Source organism: Peromyscus maniculatus, chromosome 12 (genome assembly GCF_049852395.1).
Source record: "Peromyscus maniculatus bairdii isolate BWxNUB_F1_BW_parent chromosome 12, HU_Pman_BW_mat_3.1, whole genome shotgun sequence".
Classification (NCBI taxonomy): Eukaryota; Metazoa; Chordata; class Mammalia; order Rodentia; family Cricetidae; genus Peromyscus; species Peromyscus maniculatus.
The window spans coordinates 12,342,363-12,363,741 of NC_134863.1; the positions used below are offsets into that span (position 1 = coordinate 12,342,363).

Sequence of the window (21,379 nt, forward strand, 5' to 3'; positions counted from 1 at the left end):
TGACAACTTGGCTCTGAGTGACTTTGAATCTGAGCATCTCTAGAAAATATGGAAGCCTTGTTCACCTCTCAGTGTGGTCCTCTAACCAGAGAATCACTAACTGATAGGCACTAGGCAGGTTGAAAATATTGGAGGAAGATCATATATTTCTGCTAAGCTAGGGCCCTTCTATAGTTTCTCAGGTAAACAGTGAAGGTAAACAGTGAAAATAAATACATTCTCTACTGTTAGTTACATGAGTAACCAACACAAACCTCATGCTACCTGAGTTCACACATGTTGCTCACTCTTCTGCCATTTAATAGACACCACAGAGAAATTCTGTAGTGCATCCATTTCCTTGAGGGCAAGTTGTGTGTGTGTTTGTGTGTGTGTGTGTGTGTGTGTGTGTGTGTGTGTGTGTGTGTGTGTAGGGAAAACATTTACTTTGTAGTTGGCCATCATGAAGTAAAGTACAGTGGCATTTAAAATAACCCAGGCTGTAGTCTTGGACTTATATGAGCTGACTTGCCTAGATAGCAGCTGTTGGGTGTCACAGTATGATGAGTTCACAATGAACGTTCTATGACATGCTGCTGACATGTACTTAGATATGTTCGCACCGCAGTGCAGAGTGCCAGTATATATTGCGACTTGCCTCCAATATACACGCTTATAGATACAGAGATATTGTTTTGGAATTAGAGTATAATGGGGAACTGCTGTAGTCGAGGTATGACATTACTAGCCATTGAATACTTCAATTAGACTGGTTAATGTTTCTCAAAATATCTTTAAATATTTATAACTTCTGTGTTGTTAGAATTATGTTTTATTATGTATTATGTATATTCTATTCTCTATGAAATACTTTGAAATACAGTCCAGAAGAGGCTAGCTCCCCAGAACTGCTCCAGGGTTGTGAATAGAAGACCTCTTTCAGAGCTATAGCTGTCTTCATGAATTGTTCAAAACCTAAATATAGAGATGTTCATATTTGTGAAGAGCTGTTAATTAAGATTGTATGTTTTCAATGATCTTATAATACTAGACATTTTAATATGTAATGTTAATCCATCAAGAATTCTGGGGTTCATTTCATTAAACAGGTATACACTGACCATGGTAAAGTAGCTAGAATATTCTAGAGAACAATGCTGGCTATTTTTAGGCATGGACATTTGATTGATTGTATACTTAGGTCAACATAGGAATCATTTAAAAATCTATACCTCTTTTCAATAGAGATTGGTAAATTTGAAATGTAGGTCTTTAGGACTATCAGTCATATGCCATTGAAGAACAGTGACCTGGGAATTTAAAATTCAGGACTTTGGATAGCAGGATATTTTACAATATCTAACCTTCCCAAGTGTTGACACTGCTTGGGTTATATTCATTAAATGACTCAGCAACAGCATAGACACATGTTCTTCTTTATTGACTATGTGAATTCCCAGGGTGGAATAACACAACAGAGAGAGAGAGAGAAAGAGAGAGAGAGAGAGAGAGAGAGAGAGAGAGAGAGAGAGAGAGAGAGAAGGGGAGGGGAGGGGAGGGGAGGGAGGGAGAGAGTGGAGAGAGGGAGAGAGAGGGAGAGAGAGGGAGAGGGAGGGAGAGGGAGGGAGGGAGAGAGAGAGAGAGAGAGAGAGAGAGAGAGAGAGAGAGAGAGAGAATATGCTTAAGTAGAAGAGCCAAGATGTGAACCCAGACATATTGCCCACTATCCTGAGTCTCTAAACACATGTGAGGATATCTGCAAGTCTGTAGAAGTCCTAGGTACTATCTACTTTATGACATAGCCCATGACAGGTATTGTTACATCAGTGTCACATTTCATCCTAGTCATTATAAGGAAGTACCAGTACTTCTCATCAGTTCACAGATACTTAGGGTTGGGACACTCACCTTTACCCCTGGCCTAAAGACAATTACAAATGGGGAGATCTTTGATTGGTGTCTAATGGCAATACAAATGTGGCCCTTAGAAGTACAGAGACCTTGTGAGCTATACACCCTGAAAGAGTGACACATAAGTACCCAGAATATCTACCCAGTTTTTAGAGTATGCATCACCCTTGAAGCAACTCTCATGTAGAACTGTGTTAAAGGACTTGAATGATCAACAGGATCCAGACAATCATTCTTCCCCATCACTGCTGGTTTTAAATTGGATGCCACAAAACACATGAATACAAAGGTTCATAGAATAGTAAGAAAAGACTAGAAGGAGAAACAAGACACAATATGCTTATTATTGCTTTCCACTCTTCAGTAAATTATTGTTGTATGTCAAAGGATGAAGGATCAATACAGTTACACCATATGCCTCATACTAAATTCACTTCCCCAGTAAAATGTATATGTTATCAAGGCTAAAATTCTATGTTCTTTGTGGTGAATGCAGAATCAGAATGTATCAATTGATGGAGGTTGAAATATGTTTGTGAGATATGCTGAAGGGATTGTTAGTTCTTCTGGGCTTCAAAATGATCTCAGGAATTGATGGTGATATGTTGTTTAATTGTGAGATTTATTTTAATGGAGAGAGTGAGATGGCTCAGTAAGTATCAGTGCTTGTCACCAGACCTGATGTTTTGATTCTGTCCCCAGAATTCACCTAATGGAAGGAGAGACTTGGCCACCAAAGGTTGTCTTCTGATGTGCTCCCTCCCACACTGAATAAATGTATAAAAGCTTTTTAAAACATGCATTCAGTAGTTACATATTGAAACACAGACTCTCACATTGCTTTAGATTCCTATTCTCTAGAAAGCAGGAAAAAAAACCCCTGTTTATTATTATTTTTTTAATCTTTGCCTACATTTGCCATTAGGAAAAACAGTCCAGTAGTCGCTTAACTAAGTCTAATCACATGTACTGATGCCATGCACTTTTATCCATGTCAAGTAAAGATGCTTGGGTGGGTAAATGGTACCATGAACTGACAGTTATTTTTCTGTCCCTCTAGTTACACCTGAACATCAAGTTGCAACACCATCTTCAACTGATGTACAGAAGTCCCCCAGTTCTTTGACAAAGGTAAACAGTTTCTTTATGAAAGAGTGAAAAGCTGCTTTAATGATTCTTCCCTTAGGTTTTGGTGGCTCTCACACTTGAAAAATAAAGTTGGTTAGGTTATCATGGGTGTTAAATAGTATATTTAGGAAGAAGGGAAAACAGAATTTGACCAGATTAGTGATTGCATAGAACACCCACACATGCTTATGTCAGGTATTGATTTTGAGTCAAGGGGACAGGATGTCTTTGGGAGCATGGTGTTCCGCTTTTGACAAAAGTATGTAAATTTCACTTGGAAGTTGATAGGCATATCATCCATGTAGACTTGAATGTTCACGTAAGGGTCTCCCGCTTTTATGACTTCTAGAGCCTCTGGTTTAGGTTAAATTTGATTGTTCCCCAAAGATCAATGTTGTGGAAGCTTCATATGCCCCAGTATAGGGTGTCCAGTTGCTCAGAACTCTAAGTCATGGGATGCACGTACATTATTAGAGTGCCTCATAAAAGGGCATAGTAGTAATATAGTAATCATAATAATCAGTAGAATACAGGAAACTTAGATATTTTTGTACCACTCTAGAAATCACAACAGAGATGGGGCTATTTTTTTCTCAACACAGAAACACCAACTCATCCTAAGCCTATGAGGTCTTAAATAAGGGCGATTACAATTCTGAATACCTTAAATATCCTAAAACTATGGCATGTAGGACTGGGTCTCATACAACCCAGACTTGCCTCACACTGCTGGTCTCCTGCGTTTCTACCACCCAAGTGCGGGAGCTACAGGTGTAGACCAGTATGCCTGACTCAAACACATGGAAGTGCACGTTATCCTCGGGGACCACGAAACCCTCGGCCTCGACTGGGGTGCGTGCGTGCGTGCGTGCGTGTGTGTGTGTGTGTGTGTACGCGTGTGTAAGGGGGTCCTACCCAACTCATGGACACACCCTTCCCTAAGATCCTGGCCTCGAGAGGAGGCCGGACGGGGCCTGTTTGGGGCCCTCCTTGAAGAGAGGGGGGACATTTTCCAGTCAGAATTCACGTCCTCTTCCAACACCCCCGCCCCCGGCCAGCCCCGGGGCCACTTTGGGTCAACAAAACGGTATTTCCCCTTCTGGAAGCCCCTGCCAACACCATGTGCAGACCGGAGTCCTCAAGTCAACCTCGCCCCCGCTCAGCTGCCGCCAGGAGAGAGGAGAGGCACCACGCAGCCAGCCACGCTTCCAGCTTGTGAAAAACCGCGGGAAGCCTGGGCGCGGGCGGGCGGGCGCGGCCCTCCCGGGGCACCCGAGCTACGGTCTGCGCAAGCGCAGAGGGCGGCCGTGCAGGGAGGCGCGGGAGAGTCACCGGGCCGGGCCGCAGGGGTGTCTCTGCCCGGGAAAGTCAAAGGCGGAGCCCGGGGCGTTTGCTCGCGAGGCGCGCAGCCGGACGGACGCGGGCAGCGGAGAGAAACCTGTTGTGGCGATGGGGAGACCCCAGCCCTGCCACGTCAGCCCCTGCTGTGTCCGAAAACCCCGGCCTCGCTCTCCTCACGCCCTGCCCGGTTTTTGGACGCTAAGGTCTTTTTTCTAAGATGCCGCCGCTGGCATCCTGGACTGTGGGCCCGGAAGAGAGAGAGGGACTCCCGAGGCATCAGAACAAGGCGTGGCCTTGCGAATCGGACGCCCTGGACCAGGCAGGGAATATGCTGTCTCCGGGAGACCCGTGGGAAGCTGAGGCCGCCTTTGAACTAGCGCCCTCGAAAGCAAACCCCGGCGGCGGGCGCGGGAGAACCAGGCGGCGGCGGCGGCGGCGGCGGCGGCGGCGGCGGCGGCGGCGGCGGCGGCGGCGGCGGCGGCAGTTTTTGGGGAGAGCAAAAGAGCACGTGGTGTTGGCTTTTATGTGGCGGCACGATGTTATTCATTAATCGGCACTGTTACCGAGCGAGAAAAGGTTCGAGGCACCACGAAACCCACTCTCAGAGTTTATTAGGGAAGGAGGGACAGAAGAGAATGTGCTTGGACCTATGGAAGATCTGTGGGGACGGGGGGAGGAGAAGAAGGGGACAGGACGCTGTGACTAGCTTTCGTTTTTTTTTTTTTTTTTTTTTTTTTTTGGTTTTTCGAGACAGGGTTTCTCTGTGTAGCTTTGTACCTTTCCTGGAACTCACTTGGTAGTCCATGCTGGCCTTGAACTCACAGAGATCCGCCTGCCTCTGCCTCCCGAGTGCTGGGATTAAAGGTGTGCACCACCACCACCACCACCACCACCACCACCACCCGGCCCCTGTGACTAGCTTTTTATGGATTCCCCTGCCCGAGGGCATATGTAGCTATGCCACGTATGCGCATAGATTGCCTAATGCAGCGCATGGATTACATAGGCCATAAAGCCTTGGAATGACTAATCATTTTGGCAGTACATGCTCGGTCATGTAGGGGGGGGGAGTGGCCACTGACCAGGAATTCCAACCCATGGGCCACAGAGGGACTCTACAAAGGAAGCCGGTGGTATGACAACCTGAGCTCTGAGCTTCAAGCCTCCTGTCTGGAAAAACTGGGAGTTCTTGGCTCTGTGACTTTTGGCAAACGTATCCTTTCTGTGTCTACATTGCCTTCCTCAATAAAGTAGCAATAACAATATTTACTTAATTGCCTTAAAATATTAAGTAAAAAGATATTAATCTGTCCTGGCACATAATAAGTGCTCAATAAAGGTTAATTCTTGTTTCAAACAAACAAACAAACAAACAAACAAACAAATCATAGTAACCAGATATAGAGTTGCTCTGTCATGTCGTGATATACCTTAGCTGACCATCAGTGGAGGCGAAACACACCTGATGTGGCCTCTAGTCAGCAAAAGTGAAAAACAGACTAGTGTTTGTCACAAAGAAGACGTCCTGAGATATTCTGTCAGTATCATACGACATACTAATCCAGAATCTTCCACCCAAGGGCTTGGCAATCCTTGGTGTAATAATGCCCAGCAAACACGTGAGCCAAAGTGTTGTACAAACAGAACTCACCATAATCTGAGTCTCAAAGTGTTTTCTTTACTGTGTTTTGCAGGTGGACCCAGGAAAAGACGGATGTGGTATGTATTCCAGAGTCACTGAAGACATGTTTTAGATGTGAATTGTGTGAATACTGGTTGTCTTTTGTCTAGTGTACCACAGTAAGCAAAACACATTCATCAATTGACAGTTGGGAGTTTGATTTAGAAAAAAAAGTGATACCTCAAGTAATAAATCATAGTCATGTGTCTACAGTTGCTACGTCTAGCTGTGACCTCCTTAGTTTGGGATTTTGTGCACCAGGCTATGTTTAAACTTATTTTATCTAGACAGATGTCCATGTCATTGAACCCAATTTTCAGGAAAACTGTTGTGAAAAAGAAATTAAGGACCTGAGCCCCCATGCCAGCTGGCCATAAGACAACTGTGGAGGGTCTAGCACAGGCTCCATTCTTGTTCTGGGAGACTTTTTTTTAAAAACTGTATTTTGTTTACTCCATCTATGTTGATTGAGTAAACAAAATACAATTTTTTTAGGAGTGGGGGATGAGAACATAGGGAAATGGGAGGGTCAAGCTGGAACAGGGACAGAGTGGGAGGGCAGGGAGGAAGATACCATGATAGATGAGGACATCATGGAAACAGGAAGAGGCAGGGTGCTGGGGAGACTCTCAGGAGTCCACAAGGTTGACCCCACCTTGTTCTGCTGGCAGTGGTCCAGAGGGTGCCTGGACCGGTCTACTCTAGTGACCAGCCTAGCAAATAACCTAGCTGTCATCATAGAGCCTCTGTCCAGTGGCTGATGGAGGCAGATACAGAGATCCACGGCCAGGCACCAGGCTGAGCTCCGGGAATCCAATTGATGAGAGAGAGGAGAGATACTGCAGGTGAGGGACATTGTGATCATGATGAGAGGACGTGCAGAGATAATGGACCACAGTAGTGGGAACACATGAACTGTGGACTGGTGGCTGTGGAGCTCCCATGGGATTGGACTAGGCCCTCTGGACATGGAAGACAGTTGTTTGGCTCAAACTGTTTGGGGGGCACCCAGGCAGTGGGATCGGGATCTGTCCCTGGTACATGGGCAGGCTTCTGGGAATCCGGTGCCTGTGGTGTGACACCTTGCACAGCCTTGGTGCAGTGGGAAGGGGCTTGGACCTGCCTAGGCTCAGTGAGCTGGGCTCTGCTGACTCCCCATGGGAGACCTTGATTTGGGGGATGCGGGGTGGCTTGGGAAAGAGGGTTGGGGATGGGAGGAGGGAGGAGGGGGGTCTGTGGATAGCATGAGGAGTGAGTAGAAAATTTCTTAATAAAGAAAAATAAAATTAAAAAAAATGTAACTGGAAATGAGCCAGCTGGTTTATATTAAAATTGTAAATTCCTTGAGAAAAAAATAGTATTCATGATTTACCTATAACAATGTGTTTAAAGCTCACCACAGCCATATGTAGTGAGTTGATATGTGTTTTCCTAAGCAGATGAATACACCAACGCCCAGAATAAGTGACGAGGATCTTCACATATGCAGTGCAACGACTGCATTTAATACCCTGCCTGCACACATTTAGCAAGTGTGGAAGAAAACAGCCCATGTTGTGGTGTAGTTCACAGATTCTTTGCTTACCACTACATTGAGATAGGATGGATGTGTGCTAGACTTCGTGGGCTCCTTCCAGTAAAACCTGAAAAACTTTAAGGTGTTTAACAATATTAGTATGGACACAAAAAGCAACACAATTTAGGCACAGTGTCCACTAAGAACTCTAGTCTCCACCTGGATGTTGATCTGTGATGTCGGACTTTTTGGACAACATAGTGTTTTGTTTTTGAGACAGGATCTCACTATGTATCCATGGCTCTCCTGGAACTAGCTACATATATACCCTTCTGACTTGGATATCACACAGTTCTGCCTGCCTGTGACTACAGAGAACTGTTACACAAGGAGTTCACTACCACACTCAGTGAGATTATATATTTAAAAATGGGGTGCACTCTATTATGCTCCAGGAGTTTTCTTCTCAGTGGTGATTGGTCCTCATGTTTTCAGTGTGACCACTCATATATGTGTACACACACACACACACACACACACACACACACACACACACACACACATATATATTCAGCAATGAAGAGTATATGGCTCAGTAACATCATTTCAAAAGTATTTTATGCACAGTGTGTTTACATTTTCAGTACTTTGTTATATGGTAGTTTGTATTAAGAAAAGCTAGTATGCTAATATGGGCTGGAGCTTGTGGCCCAGTTGCCTCAGTGCATGATTAGCATAACCACGCGCAGTTTGCTAATTAAACCCAGAGTTTGACTCCTAATTCTGCTCAAAATGTGCCCAGGATGTCTCAATCTTATTAGTCCTTGTCCTTGAGAAGTGGAAGAAAGAGAGACATAAGTTCGTTCTTTGCTGTAGAAATTTCAGGCTAGACTAGAACACAGATCTCTTCTGGAAAAATTAAACGGCAATATAGAGAAGATAGGACTTTGGTGAGAAAGGCATGAACAGGTATAGTGCGTTCTCGATGCTCCTGCAGTCATTACCCCTATCTTAGCCAGAATTAATAAAGACTGTACAGATGGTCAATGAGGATGTCACCTAGAAAATGACGTGTACAGGCACTGTTTATTATATTACCAATGCACCTGGCTACTGTTCTTGTCAGTTCGTGATGAGGACATATCCAGGCCTGGCTAGTGGAAGGGAAGTTCCTACTCATCCCAACCATCATGTGACAACTTGGCTCTGAGTGACTTTGAATCTGAGCATCTCTAGAAAATATGGAAGCTTTGCTTACCTCTCAATGTGGTCCACTATCTAGAGAATCACTAACTGATAGGCACTAGGCAGGTTGAAAATATTGGAGGAAGATCATATATTTCTGCTAAGCTAGGGCCCTTCTATAGTTTCTCATGTAAACAGTGAAGGTAAACAGTGAAAATAAATACATTCTCTACCGTTGGTTGCATGAGTAACCAACACAACCTCATGCTACCTGGATTCACTCAAATGTAGCTGACTGTTCTGACAATAACAAATACCACAGAGTAATTCGGTAGTATATATACATTTATTTGAGGTCAAGCTGTGTGTGTGTGTGTGTGTGTGTGTGTGTGTGTGTGTGTGTGTGTACATGCATGTATGCATGCATGTGTGTGTATGTGGATGGATATATATATATATATGTATGTATGTATGTTTATTCATATGTTTTGCACTGAGAAGTTTCACAGTATATAGCACCCTAGTAAACACTACTCAGAAAGGAGGGAGTTTATAAAGTTTACCATATTTATGGGACTCCAAGAGAGACATGGACACTGTTTATCAGGTAAAAGCAAACTTAATACAGTCATGTTGCTCTTCTTTTAACAACACCACATTGACATGAATTTAGACTTGCCTACACCACCAATGCAGTGCATGCTGGAGTGTGCAGTGCACTCAGTGATCCTCCTGAAACACCACTGTGACGCTGATGATGGTGCCTGGAGAATGGGCATGCCATGGAGTGTACTAAAACAGACTGGTTTCCTCTATTTTCTGCCATGAAACTGACATAACTGTCTCTACTGTTAATGCAGTCCCAGAATACAATCTATTGGAAAAGAACCATCAACAGCAACACATGGTTGCTTCTGAGAAGGCTGAAGTACCGGAAGTCCAGGCAGACACTTCTGGCCATGTACCATCTACTGAAAGAGAAGGTACTGTTGAAATGCATTAATCTCATTGGGTGACATATGGTAGTTGTGGATCATCATTGTATGATAGGAGGGAAAGGTGATGATATTACCATAGTTTCCTGTGTAGATAATGTTGACTTGCATAGTTCCTCAGCTGAAATTCAACCACACGATTTAAGAATGTAATGTAAATTCACCTTTTGCAAACATTGAGTAATAAGAAACAGAGGAAAGGTGAACTCAATCTTGTCTCTGTCACTGTCCCTTCACCTGGTGTAGGCAGGAACAGGTGAGGCAACCTCTCTGTTACTTTCTCCCACATACCGGTGATGTAGATGAACTGAATGTAAACAAGCTCAAGATTGGCATGGTCATTGTCAAAATTGTCAAGAGTGAGCACAAAATTTGAAACAGATAACAGCATTTCTAGTCTGACCAAAGGGGAGTGGGTCTCTGGAGTAGTGTGTCACACCCTATGCTTATGGGAAAGAACAGAGGCAAGGTCATGGAAGGAGGTTTCTGTGTTCTTCCTTTTCAAAGGCATCATGGTAGCCTTGTCAGGGGTAATATTCTTGGGTTCATCTCTGTCATTTGAAGGCAGTCTTTCAACACTTAGCGCTTATCCCCATTTACCACTACCAAGTGTCCAAGCCTGTCATTGTACTTAGTAGCTCTCCATGGAATTTGTGCATAAGGTTCTTTCCCAGTTTGTGTGATAAAATACTATGACCCAAACATGCCAAAGAAGGAGTGCTTGTTTTCCCATGATACTATGAGTATGGTGTGCATATTTGCTGAGCAACCATAGATACAGGAGCCTGAGGCAGAGGTCCAGTGCAACAGAAATAGAGAAAAAGAGTGTTTCTTTATGCTCAGCTCACCTTCTCCTTCTACAGTCATGGATCTCAGTCCAGGAGTAATGTACTAACAGCTGAACCATTTGCTACCTCAGTTAACCTTGTCAAGATAATGCCATAGAGGCATCACCAGAGCCCTGACCTATCAGTTGACTCCTGATATTTGCCATCACCATGCCCATAAACAGTTTGGGGTTCCAGTCTATGATAAAGCCAGTCTCTCTGGTGAGAGACAACTTGCCCCTGTGCATTCAAATGTGTGTATAAATTTCTTACCAAGTGGTCCTGGTGATACTGAATGAGCAGATCCTGTCCCTGGGTCCCCTGGGACATTTGTAGTAGTGCTTTCTTGGTCTTCTGTTGATCATTTAGTCCATCTTCAAAGGACAACCAAAGATTAGACAGCTAAATAGCTAGCAGGCTTCTGTTGTATGGCCTCATTGCAACACTGGCAATGTCCTGACAAGTAAAGACCTCATATATGTCTTTAGCTTTTACCAGTCTATGTTCCTTGACTTTAAGTGCCATGCTAGGTGATTTCAGTCAAGGGAGATTTCAGGCTGATATCTATCATGGAACCTTTGACTTAATGGATGAGAAAGGGTCTGCCCTTTGGGTGATCTTTGGTGCTTTTAGAGACATCCTTGCTTCAGCCTCCAATATGCAGAGACTGTGTTTGTGAGTTTTCCTAAAATATTGCCCATGTTCCTCATAATACAGGTTATACACCCGAGGGGGTCAGCTCTCCAGACACCTGCAGGAGGTGCCTGTCCCCTGTGCTGTCACTACTCGAGTCTCTCACTCTTGGCGTGGTCTGACCTGTCTCTTCTTTCCTGGGGACATGAGTTTATGCTCTAAGGAGTCTCTCTTCTCTACGTGGCTTTACTTTTTCTACTTCAGTAGGCTCACAGCCCAGGCCCATCAGAACTACGTCTGCATCCCTTGGATTCTCTCAGTCTGCAGTTTTTTTTTAACTTCCTATTGTGCACTATATCTGTAGGTTCAATGCATACTGTCCTCTTCTGACCTGTGTGTGACAGAGAGACAAGATTCTCCTCTAGCCCCCCCGACTTTCATCTCCGTTCTTGTTACCTCTTGCCACCCTCTCCCTCGCTCCAGCCACTTCCCTTTCATTATTGCCATGTTTCTTGGTCTGGAAAACCTTGGAGGCCTATGTGGTCCATTTTTCCAGTTACTTTATTGGTTATTTTGTGTACTGGAACACGTTGTCCAGGCAATGTGGACTAATTCCCACACATGTTCTCATCTTGTCCTGGGTGTTCCAGGTCTTTCTGTAATCATTTATTGTCTCACAAAGCTCATGAGATTGAAAAGATCAGTGGAGAGAACAGAAAAGAACCTTTTTCAGAAAAATATGTCTGGAAAGTCAGTTGACTCTCTAGAAAGGGTGTGGATCAGACCTTTATTACATGTATATAGATAAAAGTCTCCTGATGGCCAGCTGAGGTTGATGAGAGTAGCAGCTATCCTGCGTTCAAATCATCTCAGAGACTGATTGAACTCTGTGATTTTTATCATAAGGTTACTTTTCTGTGGTTCTTGAGTGTGTAGCAGTAAAAGCACATGTGGTAAAGACTGAGATCAATAATTTGAGCCTGGAACCTTCATGGTTGACTGAGAGAACCAGGTGCAGAAGGGTCACTTCTGCTGGATGCACTGCCAGCTGTTGAGCATCCCAAATATAATAAATGTAAAAAGAAATTTTTTGAAAGATTTATTTAATCCTTACATGATACAACTATTCTTTCACACTGCTTAAGATTCAGATTTCATAGAAAGGAAAATATATCTGTTCCTCATTTCTCTCCAGACCTGTACGGGGCCTTAATTTGTCTTCCTGGAAGACAGTCCAGTGACAACCCAACCATATTTTCCATTAGATTTAGTTGCCATGGAAGAATCCTCTTGTACACTGTAAAGATTTGTCACTTGAATTGATTTAATAAAAGGCTAATTGGCCAGTAGCCAGGCAGGGTGACCAAACTGAGAATGCAGGGAAGAGGAAGGGCAGAGTCAGGAGTCCCCAGCGAGACCCAGAGGAAGCAAGATGAGAATACTGTAGGGATAAAAGGTACCACACCACGTGGCTAACTATAGATAAGATATGGGTTAATATAAGTGAAAGATCAAGTTATTAATAAGCCTAAGCTACCGGCCAAGCATTTGTAAATACTATAAAGCCTCGGACGCAATTATTTCAAAAACAACTGCTGAATGTTTAGGTGTTGCTGAGGGGACAGAAAAGTCTGATGATATTTAGACCCATGTACTAAATCCATGCAGTTTTATCCACATCAAGCAAAGATGCCCTGTAATAATACTAAGTCCTGTGAGCTGAGAGTCGCTTCCTTTCCCCTAGTGTCCCCTGAACCTACCACCAGTGCGGCCTCACCCCGCTACAAGAAACATCGACGAGTGAAGACTGTGAGGGTAAGAGGGCCTTTCCTTTCTCTGAGGTAGAAAGGTTACCTCGGTGGTCCCCTTGTGCTTCAGTGGGTATCACATTTCATTCATTAAACTGATCTGAGTCATCACGGATATTAGAGAGCTTATTTAGGAAGAGGAGGGAATGGAACTGTACCAACTTGGTCCTGATCAAGACAGCATACATCACAATGTGGCACAACTTTGTGTCCTGCTGTATGAGTGCTCCCACCAAGGTGGGGGCCTCTAGTTTACACCAGTCCTCATGGTTGAAAGATCCTCTGAACATCCTCAAGCTGGACACACTAAGCTTCCAACCATATACTCAAGTTATTTGTAAACCATAGTCTAGAAACAAAAAATACCTTAGTGAAACATAAAAGTTTTTATAGATGGTATGTGATGTAAGTTTTGCAACCCTCTATAGGCCAGATAGGTTTACCTGATCTGCCACTGAATAAGAAAAAGTATGCCCAGTACTAGTTTGTATCACAAAGGACAGAGTCCCAGATCTCTGTGACATCATCGAATAATGTACCCATTAATATAGTCTCTTTGTTACTACTCTTCTCTGTCCTGATTTCAGTCACACGATGTTAGTGGGCAAAACAGCTTTGTAGACATTGCTCAGCATGATCATGACATTAAATATTTTCTTTCCTATTGATTGCAGGCGAAGACCAAAAAACATAGATGTGGTATGTATTGTGGGATCATTTTCCTAAGACAAAACTGAGGTAGGAATTGTGAAAACACTGGTTGTATTTTGTGTGATACACCACTGTGATGTAAGATATTAATGATATGAGAATTGTTGTGTTAATTTTTCTCTTAGTTTCTTTTGAAGGCAAGGGCCACAGCAAGTAAGTAATCATGGATATTTCTATGGTTCTTGTGTTCAAAAGAAATCTTTTGTTATTTGAGGGTATTGTACTTCAATTCTTGTTTAAATCTGTTTTCCCCCCAAAAGTAGGATGCCTTTTTCACAACCTAATTTCCAGTTACTGATGTGTAAATTGAAAATCAGAATACAAGGTAACTACAAAAATGTGTTCAAACCTCATCTCAGATATGCAGGGTCAGTTACATGCTTGTGTTCCTTCATAAATGAGTTAACTAGAACTCAAGAGGTAGTGATGAGGCTCCATAGATGTGCATCTTAAGAGCCACTTCTTACCTCATCAAGGGCACAGTAATCCCCGTGGAGAGCTCTGTCCTCTTACATCTGTCTGCAGTAAGGCAGATCGATAGGGATCCCAAACACTGCAGTGACGGCTGTGGTGGTTGGAAGTCCTAGGAAATGTCACTCAGCATGCAACAGACAGTCACTGCTTTGAATGGTAGAGGAGCACAGTGCTCCTTTTAAGATGACAGAGTCTCACAATTAAATAAAATATACAGAGGAGTAGGATGGATATTTCTAAAATGGGTTTCTCTGGGATCTGGAGAATAGCATGAACAGAGTAGACAACAGAAGCATGGGCCCAAAGAGGAACACAATTTAAGTACATGTGCACTGAGAACTGCAGTCACCACCTGGAGGTTGATGTGTGCTACCTCATTCTCTGAGAATATATTGCTTTTGGGGGCGGGTTTCAGGGACTCACAGTTTGTCCTTATCTATACTGGAACTACCTACTTATGTACCATACTGGCCTAGAAATCACAGAGCTTCACCTCCTCTGCCTACAGAGAACTGTTATGAAAGCAGTGCACTCCATATCCAGTGGGAATACATCTTTAAAGGTTGGGTACACTCTGCTCCATGTGTTTTTCCTCTCAGGGTTGGTCAGTGCCTGTGATTTGAAGGTGAGCACTCATTAGGTACATGTATTCAGCAAGGAAACACACACACTGTCACACTGCCATGAATTTAGGACTTGCCTACACCACCAATGCGGTGCATGCTGGAGTGTGCAGTGCACTCAGTGATGCTCCTGAAACACCACTGTGACTCTGATGATGGTGCCTGGAGAATGGGCATGCCATGGAGTATACTAAAACAGACTGGTTTCCTCTATTTTCTGCCATGAAACTGACATAACTGTCTCTACTGTTAATGCATGCCAGTTTCCAGAATTAAAAGAAGACTCTTTGGGAAAGGGAAAATATCCCCCAAGGATGCTGAAGTACCGGAAGTCCAGGCAGACACTTCCGGCCATGTACCATCTACTGAAAGAGAAGGTACTGTTGAAATGCACTAATCTCATTGGGTGACATATGGTAGTTGTGGATCATCATTGTATGATAGGAGGGAAAGGATGATATAACCATAGTTTCCTGTGTAGATAATGTTGACTTGCATAGTTCCTCAGCTGAAATTCAACCACACGATTTAAGAATGTAATGTAAATTCACCTTTTGCAAACATTGAGTAACAAGAAACAGAAGAAAGGTGAACTCAATCTTGTCTCTGTCACTGTCCCTTCACCTGGTGTAGGCAGGAACAGGTGAGGCAACCTCTCTGTTACTTTCTCCCACATACCGGTGATGTAGATGAACTGAATGTAAACAAGCTCAAGATTGACATGGTCATTGTCAAAATTGTCAAGAGTGAGCACAAAATTTGAAACAGATAACAGCATTTCTAGTCTGACCAAAGGGGAGTGGGTCTCTGGAGTAGTGTGTCACACCCTATGCTTATGAGAAAGAACAGAGGCAAGGTCATGGAAGGAGGTTTCTGTGTTCTTCCTTTTCAAAGGCATCATGGTAGCCTTGTCAGGGGTAATATTCTTGGGTTCATCTCTGTCATTTGAAGGCAGTCTTTCAACACTTAGTGCTTATCCCCATTTACCACTACCAAGTGTCCAAGCCTGTCATTGTACTTAGTAGCTCTCCATGGAATCTGTGCATAAGGTTCTTTCCCAGTTTGTGTGATAAAATACTATGACCCAAACATGCCAAAGAAGGAGTGCTTGTTTTCCCATGATACCATGAGTATGGTGTGCATATTTGCTGAGAAATCATAGATACAGGAGCCTGAGGCAGAGGTCCAGTGCAACAGAAATAGAGAAAAGGATTGTTTCTTTATGCTCAGCTCACCTTCTCCTTCTACAGTCATGGATCTCAGTCCAGAAGTAATGTACTAACAGCTGAACCATTTGCTACCTCAGTTAACCTTGTCAAGATAATGCCATAGAGGCATCACCAGAGCCCTGAGCTATCAGTTGACTCCTGAGATTTGCCATCACCATGCCCATAAACAGTGGTGATCAGTTTGGGGTTTCAATCTATGATAAAGCCAGTCTCTGGTGAGGGACAACCTACTCCTGGGCATTCAAATATACATTTGAAGTACTTACAAAATGGTCCTGGTGGTAAAGAATGAGCAGATCCTGTTCCCGGCTCCCTGGGGACATTGGTAGTAGTACGTACTAGGTCCTCTGTGGACCATTTAGTCCCTCCTTGTAGGACATCACAGACTGCTAAGTAGTTAGCAGGCTTCTCTAGCAACACTAGCCTCATTCTTACCTTAGCGATGTCCTGGTAAATAGAAGCCTCATGTGTGTCATTAGCTCTAAGCAGTCTATGTTCCTTAACTTTAACTGGCATTCTGTGTAATTTGAGTCAAGGAGGGTTATAGGGTGATATCCTTCTTTGATCCTTTAAATTAATGGATGACATAGGGAGAAAGGATCTGCCCTCTGGATGATCTTTGGTGCTCTTAGAGGCATCCTTGCCTCAGCCTCCAATATGCAGAGACTGAGTTTGTGAGCTTCCCTAAAATACAGCCCATGTTTCTCAGAATAAATTGTATGGACAGGAGAGGATCAGTTCTCTATGCACCATAATGTGTGTCTGTTTCTTACGCTGTCAGTACTTGAGTCTCCCACTTTGGCGTGGTCTGACCTGTCTCTTCTTTCCTGGGGACATGAGATTATGCTCTAAGGAGCCTCTCTTCTCTAAGTGGCTTCCCTGTCACTTTTTCAGTAGACTCACAGCCCAGGCTAATCAGAACTATGTCTGCTCCTCTAGGATTCTCTCATTCTGCAGATTTTTTTTTTTTTGCTCTCTATCATAGACTATAACTGTGGATTCAGTGTGTAGTGCCTGCTTCTGAGCTGTGTGTGACAGAGAAACAGGATTCCTCTTCTAGTCACTCCCTTTCTGTCTCTCTTCTTATGATCTCCTGCCCCTCTCCTTCCCCAGCCACTTCTCTTTAATAATTGCCACAGAAGCTTATGTCGTTCCTTCTTTGTGTTACCTTATTGTGGGTTCTCCGTACTGCAACACATTGTCCATGCAATGGGTCCTAAGTCCCAGACATGTCCTTATTCTCAGTCCCGGGTGTTCTAGGTCTTTCTGTAATCATTAAATGTCAGTTTCTCACAAAGCTCATGAGACTGAAAAGATCACTGGTAGAGAGCAGAAAAGACCCTTTTCAGAAAAACATGCCTGGAAAGTCAGTTGAGTCTCTAATAAAAGTGTGGATCAGACCTGTACTACAGGTACATAGGTAAAAACTTCACCTGAAGCTGAAGAGAGTAGCCATTGCCCTACCCTGAAAGTCATCTCAGGGACTGATTGTACTCTGTGGTTTTTATCATAAGATTTGTTATAGGGGACCAGTGAGATCTTAGCAGTAAAGGCACTTGCTGTAAAGACTGAGATCAATACTTTGAGCCTGGAACCTACATGGTTGACTGAGAGAACCAGGTACAGAAGGGTTACTTCTGCTGGATGCACTGCCAGCTGTTGAGCCTCTCAAACAGAATACATATAAAAAGAAATTTTTGAATGATTCCCTTAATCATTACACCACATAATGGATTCTTTTACACTGCTTGAGATTACCATTTCCTACAAACAAAAAAAAAATCTGCTCCTCATTTCTCTCCAGAGCTACTCTCTGCCTTTATTTCTCTTCCTGGAAGACAGTCCTGCAACAACCCAACCATATTGTTCATTAGGTTTAATAAGATGTTCCAAGTCCAGTTGCTTTTACTCACATCAAGCAAAGATGCCCTGTAATAATACTAAGTCCCGTGAGCTGAGAGTCGCTTCCTTTCCCCTAGTGTCCCCTGAACCTACCACCAGTGCGGCCTCACCCCGCTACAAGAAACATCGACGAGTGAAGACTGTGAGGGTAAGAGGGCCTTTCCTTTCTCTGAGGTAGAAAGGTTACCTCAGTAGTCCCCTTGTGCTTCAGTGGGTATCACATTTCATTCATTAAACTGATCTGAGTCATCACGGATATTAGAGAGCTTATTTAGGAAGAGGAGGGAATGGAACTGTACCAACTTGGTCCTGATCAAGACAGCATACATCACAATGTGGCACAACTTTGTGTCCTGCTGTATGAGTGATCCCACCAAGGTGGGGGCCTCTAGTTTACACCAGTCCTCATGGTTGAAAGATCCTCTGAACATCCTCAAGCTGGACACACTAAGCTTCCAACCATATACTCAAGTTATTTGTAAACCATAGTCTAGAAACAAAAAATACCTTAGTGTAATATAAAAGTTTTTATAGATGGTATGTGATGTAAGTTTTGCAACCCTCTATAGGCCAGATAGGTTTACCTGATCTGCCACTGAATAAGAAAAAGTATGCCCAGTACTAGTTTGTATCACAAAGGACAGAGTCCCAGATCTCTGTGACATCATCGAATAATGTACCCATTAATATAGTCTCTTTGTTACTACTCTTCTCTGTCCTGATTTCAGTCACACGATGTTAGTGGGCAAAACAGCTTTGTAGACATTGCTCAGCATGATCATGACATTAAATATTTTCTTTCCTATTGATTGCAGGCGAAGACCAAAAAACATAGATGTGGTATGTATTGTGGGATCATTTTCCTAAGACACAACTGAGGTAGGAATTGTGAAAACACTGGTTGTATTTTGTGTGATACACCACTGTGATGTAACATATTAATGATTTGAGAATTGTTGTGTTAAATTTTTTTTCTTAGTTTCTTTTAAAGGCAAGGGCCACAGCAAGTAAGTAATCATGGATATTTCTATGGTTCTTGTGTTCAAAAGAAATCTTTTGTTATTTGAGGGTATTGTACTTCAATTCTTGTTTAAATCTGTTTTCCCCCCAAAAGTAGGATGCCTTTTTCACAACCCAATTTCCAGTTACAGATGTGTAAATTGAAAATCAGAATACAAGGTAACTACAAAAATGTGTTCAAACCTCATCTCAGATATGCAGGGTCAGTTACATGCTTGTGTTCCTTCATAAATGAGTTAACTAGAACTCAAGAGGTAGTGATGAGGCTCCTTAGCTGTGCATCTTAAGAGCCACTTCTTACCTCATCAAGGGCACAGTAATCCCCGTGGAGAGCTCTGTCCTCTTACATCTGTGTGCAGTAAGGCAGATCGATAGGGATCCCAAACACTGCAGTGACGGCTGTGGTGGTTGGAAGTCCTAGGAAATGTCACTCAGCATGCAGCAGACAGTCACTGCTTTGAATGGTAGAGGAGCACAGTGCTCCTTTTAAGATGACAGAGTCTCACAATTAAATAAAATATACAGAGGAGTAGGATGGATATTTCTAAAATGGGTTTCTCTGGGATCTGGAGAATAGCATGAACAGAGTAGACAACAGAAGCATGGGCCCAAAGAGGAACACAATTTAAGGACATGTGCACTGAGAACTGCAGTCACCACCTGGAGGTTGATGTGTGCTACCTCATTCTCTGAGAATATATTGCTTTTGGGGGCGGGTTTCAGGGACTCACAGTTTGTCCTTATCTATACTGGAACTACCTACTTATGTACCATACTGGCCTAGAAATCACAGAGCTTCACCTCCTCTGCCTACAGAGAACTGTTATGAAAGCAGTGCACTCCATATCCAGTGGGAATACATCTTTAAAGGTTGGGTACACTCTGCTCCATGTGTTTTTCCTCTCAGGGTTGGTCAGTGCCTGTGATTTGAAGGTGAGCACTCATTAGGTACATGTATTCAGCAAGGAAACAAACACACTGTCACACTGCCATGAATTTAGGACTTGCCTACACCACCAATGCGGTGCATGCTGGAGTGTGCAGTGCACTCAGTGATGCTCCTGAAACACCACTGTGACTCTGATGATGGTGCCTGGAGAATGGGCATGCCATGGAGTGTACTAAAACAGACTGGTTTCCTCTATTTTCTGCCATGAAACTGACATAACTGTTTCTACTGTTAATGCATGCCAGTTTGCAGAATTAAAAGAAGACTCTTTGGGAAAGGGAAAATATCCCCCAAGGATGCTGAAGTACCGGAAGTCCTGGCAGACACTTCTGGCCATGTACCATCTACTGAAAGAGAAGGTACTGTTGAAATGCACTAATCTCATTGAGTGACATATGGTAGTTGTGGATCATCATTGTATGATAGGAGGGAAAGGTGATGATATTACCATAGTTTCCTGTGTAGATAATGTTGACTTGCATAGTTCCTCAGCTGAAATTCAACCACACGATTTAAGAATGTAATGTAAATTCACCTTTTGCAAACATTGAGTAACAAGAAACAGAGGAAAGGTGAACTCAATCTTGTCTCTGTCACTGTCCCTTCACCTGGTGTAGGCAGGAATAGGTGAGGCAACCTCTCTGTTACTTTCTCCCACATACCGGTGATGTAGATGAACTGAATGTAAACAAGCTCAAGATTGACATGGTCATTGTCAAAATTGTCAAGAGTGAGCACAAAATTTGAAACAGATAACAGCATTTCTAGTCTGACCTAAGGGGAGTGGGTCTCTGGAGTAGTGTGTCACACCCTATGCTTATGGGAAAGAACAGAGACAAGGTCATGGAAGGAGGTTTCTGTGTTCTTCCTTTTCAAAGGCATCATGGTAGCCTTGTCAGGGGTAATATTCTTGGGTTCATCTCTGTCATTTGAAGGCAGTCTTTCAACACTTAGCGCTTATCCCCATTTACCACTACCAAGTGTCCAAGCCTGTCATTGTACTTATTAGCTCTCCATGGAATTTGCGCATAAGGTTCTTTCCCAGTTTGTGTGATAAAATACTATGACCCAAACATGCCAAAGAAGGAGTGCTTGTTTTCCCATGATACCATGAGTATGGTGTGCATATTTGCTGAGAAATCATAGATACAGGAGCCTGAGGCAGAGGTCCAGTGCAACAGAAATAGAGAAAAGGAGTGTTTCTTTATGCTCAGCTCACCTTCTCCTTCTACAGTCATGGATCTCAGTCCAGAAGTAATGTACTAACAGCTGAACCATTTGCTACCTCAGTTAACCTTGTCAAGGTAATGCCATAGAGGCATCACCAGAGCCCTGAGCTATCAGTTGACTCCTGAGATTTGCCATCACCATGCCCATAAACAGTGGTGATCAGTTTGGGGTTTCAATCTATGATAAAGCCAGTCTCTGGTGAGGGACAACCTACTCCTGGGCATTCAAATATACATT

General features: G+C 43.3%; 2 protein-coding genes across 2 annotated transcripts in view; both read left to right on the forward strand.

Moving 5' to 3' along the window:
* The first annotated feature begins 574 nt into the window (after positions 1 to 574).
* On the forward strand, positions 575 to 18,821 carry LOC143268229 (uncharacterized). The gene is made up of 9 exons (XM_076549374.1): positions 575 to 712; positions 2,951 to 3,021; positions 6,054 to 6,078; positions 9,602 to 9,724; positions 12,941 to 13,011; positions 13,679 to 13,703; positions 15,076 to 15,189; positions 18,021 to 18,091; positions 18,759 to 18,821. The coding sequence occupies exons 1-9, from the start codon at positions 691 to 693 to the stop codon at positions 18,819 to 18,821; spliced, it is 585 nt and encodes a 194-aa protein (XP_076405489.1). The 5' UTR covers positions 575 to 690.
* The window catches only part of LOC143268226 (uncharacterized), a 63,364-nt gene continuing 60,743 nt past the window's right edge, over positions 18,759 to 21,379 (forward strand). Inside the window, exon 1 of the mRNA XM_076549372.1 lies at positions 18,759 to 20,271. Coding sequence (XP_076405487.1) covers positions 20,151 to 20,271 — 121 coding nt within the window. The 5' untranslated portion in view covers positions 18,759 to 20,150. The remainder of the gene's footprint in view (positions 20,272 to 21,379) is intronic.